The sequence below is a fragment of the Zophobas morio genome, unplaced genomic scaffold (genome assembly GCF_036711695.1).
Source record: "Zophobas morio isolate AGI-343-1 ecotype UQ-CSIRO unplaced genomic scaffold, CSIRO_AGI_Zmor_V1 ptg000054l, whole genome shotgun sequence".
Classification (NCBI taxonomy): domain Eukaryota; kingdom Metazoa; phylum Arthropoda; class Insecta; order Coleoptera; family Tenebrionidae; genus Zophobas; species Zophobas morio.
In genome coordinates, this window is record NW_026972159.1 from 2,975,134 (window position 1) to 2,979,749 (window position 4,616).

The 4,616-nt window shown below is 33.0% G+C and overlaps 1 protein-coding gene across 1 annotated transcript; it reads left to right on the forward strand.

Moving 5' to 3' along the window:
• Positions 1-269: 269 nt before the first annotated feature.
• Positions 270-2,584, forward strand: LOC135142850 (polynucleotide 5'-hydroxyl-kinase NOL9-like). The gene is made up of 4 exons (XM_064074626.1): positions 270-1,549; positions 1,595-2,032; positions 2,082-2,215; positions 2,262-2,584. Exons 1-4 carry the CDS (start codon positions 342-344, stop codon positions 2,486-2,488), a joined length of 2,007 nt encoding a protein of 668 aa, XP_063930696.1. The 5' UTR covers positions 270-341; the 3' UTR covers positions 2,489-2,584.
• The last annotated feature ends 2,032 nt before the right edge of the window (positions 2,585-4,616 follow it).

Consider the following 4,616-nt stretch of genomic DNA (forward strand, 5'->3'; position numbering starts at 1 on the left):
CCAAGTAAATCCAAAACATCCAAAAATTCCGAAAAAATAAAAAAATTCCAATGCATTCCAAAAACATCCAAAAATCAATGAAGTCCAGGAAAATCCAAATATATATCTACTTGAGATCAAAATATCCAAAAAAATCCAAATTTTTGCAAAAGTCTAAAAGGAATCTATCGTTTGTAGCTTTGTGGTTTCCGCAATTCATTGCGGTGACATAGGGGAATCAGCACAATTCTGTCGCGCTATTGGCAGCCCTTCTTGTCAATTGTCAACCCCATGTGCCCGAAATAGGTTAGAAATCGCATTTTTGTGGTTAAACAAAATACAAAGTCTCAGTTTTCATAATCATGAATAAAACCCACCTCGGTGACGACGTCGGCCGCAAACGCAAGTCGCGAAATCGCCACAAATCCAAAAAGTTGAAGCGTTCCCGAATTTTTCAAGAAACCAGTTTCGATTCGAGCGACGACAATGAAACTTCTGCAAACACGACACCGTCTAAGCGCTCCGACTCGCTCGAATACCAGTTCAAGGTGCTAAATTTAACCCCGTCGAAGTCAGAATGTGACACTAGTAAAGAAAACGCAGCAACACCGTCCGACTGTGCCAAAGACGCCTCAAGCTTCTGGTCTGAGTTCGATCTTTCGCGCGACGAAGACGTTTCGTACGCGTACGGGAGCATCATCGAAGAGTTTGCGTGTGATGACGGAAACCAGAGTTACTCTGAGGTGGTGTCGGCCGAAGTGAATGGTCTGAATGAGTCAACGGATGAGGAAGTACCCCAAAACGTAATCATTATGAAGAAAACCAAGTCAAAAAAGACGGAGGGTAAGACTGTGAAAAAAAAAGCGAAAGTTGATGACCCCCCAGTGAATAATTTACTCATGGAAGAAGCGCAATTTTATTTTCGTGACGACGGAATTATTGTTATTTTGGAGAAAAATCAGACTATTTATTTTCATGGTTTGTGCTCAGTGTCGGTTCTTCACGGTCAAGTTGAAGTTTTAGGTCACGTTTTAACCAAAAATAGCCCCGAGGCCAAACTCTACTCATTCAGGGGCTCCTCTCTTCTGTATTTAAAAAATATCACGGAGTCTGATATCCCAATCAGTAGTTACTTGCTCCCCAACAAAATTAAACTGTCGGAAAAATGTGCCCTAGTCTTTTGTAAAAAGTTGCATGATCCGGGGGTTCTGTTCATGGAAAAACACATTTCGCAGCAGATTCTGCCCAGACAGGAGCAAGATTTGCCTAGAGTTGTCTTCCAGCCGAAAGAAGGGAGCTGGAATTTGCTTCAGGTCAGTCAGGACTGGAATCACGTAATTAATGAAGTCGATAAAAACACGAAATTGATGATTTGTGGCGGGAAAGGAGTGGGAAAGACGACTTTCCTGAGATACGCTATAAACAGACTTTTGATGAAATTTAGTGAAATTAGAGTGATTGATTTGGATCCTGGACAGTCAGAATTTACGGTTCCTGGATGCATTTCGATTGTTAGAGTGAACACACCTTTATTTGGTGTTAATTACACTCACCTGCAACAAACTGAAAGGTAAAAAAATAGTTGGTTTAATTTTTAATTAAATTTATGTTTTAGGTCAATTCTTTCAAATATAAATATAGCGTATGAACCTGAAAAATACATAGCTGGGGTGAAAGAGTTAGTTAGTGTGGTTTTAGACGAAATTCCCACTTTAATTAACTACATGGGGTATACTCATGGAGTTGGAATTAATATTCTATCGGCTGTGATCACCCAAATCCAACCAACTGATGTGCTCCAAATTTGTAGCCAAAATTCTAAAAAAAATTACAAATTTAGTTTAAAGACTGGCGTTATTAAACAAAACGCCAAATTATTTGTTTCAGAGAAAACAAATTTGAATTATAATTTACACCAAATTGAGTCAATGTGTGATGGAAATGATAGCTGGACTGCTGAACCCAGACAACTTAGAGAAATGTGTGTTTTATCCTATATCAGTCATTTAGTTGATTCTAATTCAGTTTTTAAAAGTAAAGGACCAATGTATAGGTAAGTAGTGCCACAATTAAAAAAATAAATTTTTAAAAAATAGTTTCAGGATAAACTTGAATGATATAATAATTAGTGACTTAAACGGCGACGAAGTTCATCCAGCAGCTATTAATGCGTCCCTAGTGGCACTCTGTCGACTGTCAAACAAAGAAGAGCACATTTTCCAGTGCTTTAGCTGGGGTAATAAAAATTGTCTGAATTGTTGGTTATTAAAGACTATTTTTAGGGGTTGTGAGAGGCGTTGATGTCGCTACTAACGAATTAGTGTTATTAACCTCAACAAAAATCGACACTTTGAATGACGTTACGCACTTGGTGTCAAATGGGGTTTCTCTACCACCGTCGGTTTATATGACACCGGATGACATTCAAGGTCCTATGCCCTACGTGATTGAGGGGCTGCTGATGTCGTTTGGACAGATTCCCAAGCGGTCGCGGATGTCCGTGAAGTAGTTTGTAAACATTTGTTGTAAATAAAAAGTCGTGCCAACATAACCTAAAAATTGTAAAAAAGTCAGTTTTGAATAAATAAACACCAGAAAAGTGTTATTCGAGCACATTGTTCCACCCAGTGTTGATAAAAGTGCACTATTTGAGACTATATTGCACAAATAAATAAATCGGTTTAAATTTACCACTCATAATTACTGTTACAATTTGACATAATATCAAAACATAACCTAAAAATTTCAAAATAGACTTTCACACCATAGATTAATATCGATGCGACATACAGGCTGATTTTGCAAAATCACCCTTATTGACATTGGAGTCCTCAAGCGCCAAATTTAAACAATTTTCAGGTTTCTGTAATTGAACAATTTATAAATTGAGAAATTGACAATCAAAATATCGAAAAATCCAAATCACGTTAAATCGCGAAATCAAAAAACTTAAAAATTCGAAAAATTGAAAAATTGAGAGATTGAAAGATCCAAAGACGAGAAATCGAAAAGTGATGAAGTCGAAAAATTGAAAAATAGAGGAATCGACAAACAAAAAATTAAAAGTTGAAAAATTGGAAAAGCGGAAAAATCAAAAAACGAAAAAATGGAAAACTGGAAAAACTGAGAAACCGAAATAGGCCAAAATAAAAAATTGAGAAAATGATAAATCGAAAACCTGAACAATCAAATCTCGATAAATCGGGATGAAAATTAACAAATCGAAATATTGAAAAAAGTCGAAAAATAGAAAGATTAAGAAATATTGAAAAATTAAAATATCAAAAGATTGAAAAATCTAAAATTTAAAAATCCAAAAATTGAAAAATCGTAAAAGTAAAAAGGTAGACACATCGAAAAACCCGGAAGTCAAAAATAGAAAAGCCGAAGAATTGATATATTGAAAAATACTAAAACTGAAATATCTAAAAACTGAAAAATCGAAAAATCAAAAAAGTGAAGTCGAAAAATAGAAACCTTAAAAAATCGAAAAATTGAAAAATCAAAAACCTGCAAAATCAAAAAATTAAAGAATTCATGAACAGGAAAATCGAAACACTCGAAGGTCAAGAGATGGGAAAATCAAAACATCGATTATTGAAAAATCGAATAATTGAGAGTTTATAAAAGTCAAATCTGAAAAATTAAAAAATCGAAAATTTGACAAAATGACAGTTTAAAAACAGAAAATCTAAAACCGGGAAGTCGAAAAATCAAGAGATTAAGAAATCGAAACATTTGAAAAATTCGAAAAATTAAAAAATCTAAAGTTCAAAAATCGAAAAAATTAAAAAATCGACACATCGAAAAATTCATTAGTCAAAAATCGAAAATCGAAGAATCAAAATATTGAAAAGTCCCAAAACTGAAATATCGAAGAACTGAAAAATGAAAGAAAATGAAAAATGGAAAATCTGAAAAATCCCAAAAATTGAAATATCCAAAAACTGGGAACCTAAAAAGTCGAAAAACTGAGCAATAGAAAAATCCAAAAAGTGAAATCGAAAAATTGAAACCTTAAAAAAATAAAAAAATAAAAAATCAAAAACCTGAAAAATCGAAAACTTAAATAATTGAAGAACAGGAATATCGAAACCCTCGAAAGTCAAGAAATGAGAAAATCAAAACATCGATTAATTGAAAAATCGAAAAATTGACAGTTTATAAATTAATATTAAATTTGAAAAATTGACGACAATTTTAAAAAACGAAATTGAAAAACAGAAAATCTATAACCGGGAAGTCGAAGAATCGATTGATTATGAAATCAGAGCATTTGAAAAATTCCAAAACTTGAAAAACTGAAATATCGAAGAACTGAAATGAAAAATCGAGAAATCGAAAAATCTAAAATTTTAAATATTGAAATATTAAAATACCAAAATACTGAGAATTCTAAAATTTAAAAATCGAAAAAGTAAAAAGTCAACACATCGAAAAATCCAGAAGTCAAAAATAGAAAAGCCGAAGAGTTGAAATATTGAAAAATCCTAAAACTGAAATATCTAAAAACTGAAAAATCGGAAAATTGAAAAATCGAAAACCTGAAAAATAAAAAAATTAAAGAATTGAAGAACAGGAAAATCGAAACACTCGAAGGTCAAAAAATGGGAAAATCAAAACATCGATTAATTGAA

Bases quoted from the DNA above. Each gene is read 5' to 3' on its own strand.
- LOC135142850 (XM_064074626.1), top strand. From the start codon at position 342: ATGAATAAAACCCACCTCGGTGACGACGTCGGCCGCAAACGCAAGTCG. The intron at 1,550-1,594 runs GTAAAAAAATAG...TTTATGTTTTAG, and splicing joins CACCTGCAACAAACTGAAAG to GTCAATTCTTTCAAATATAA. The intron at 2,216-2,261 runs GTAATAAAAATT...GACTATTTTTAG, and splicing joins TTTCCAGTGCTTTAGCTGGG to GGGTTGTGAGAGGCGTTGAT.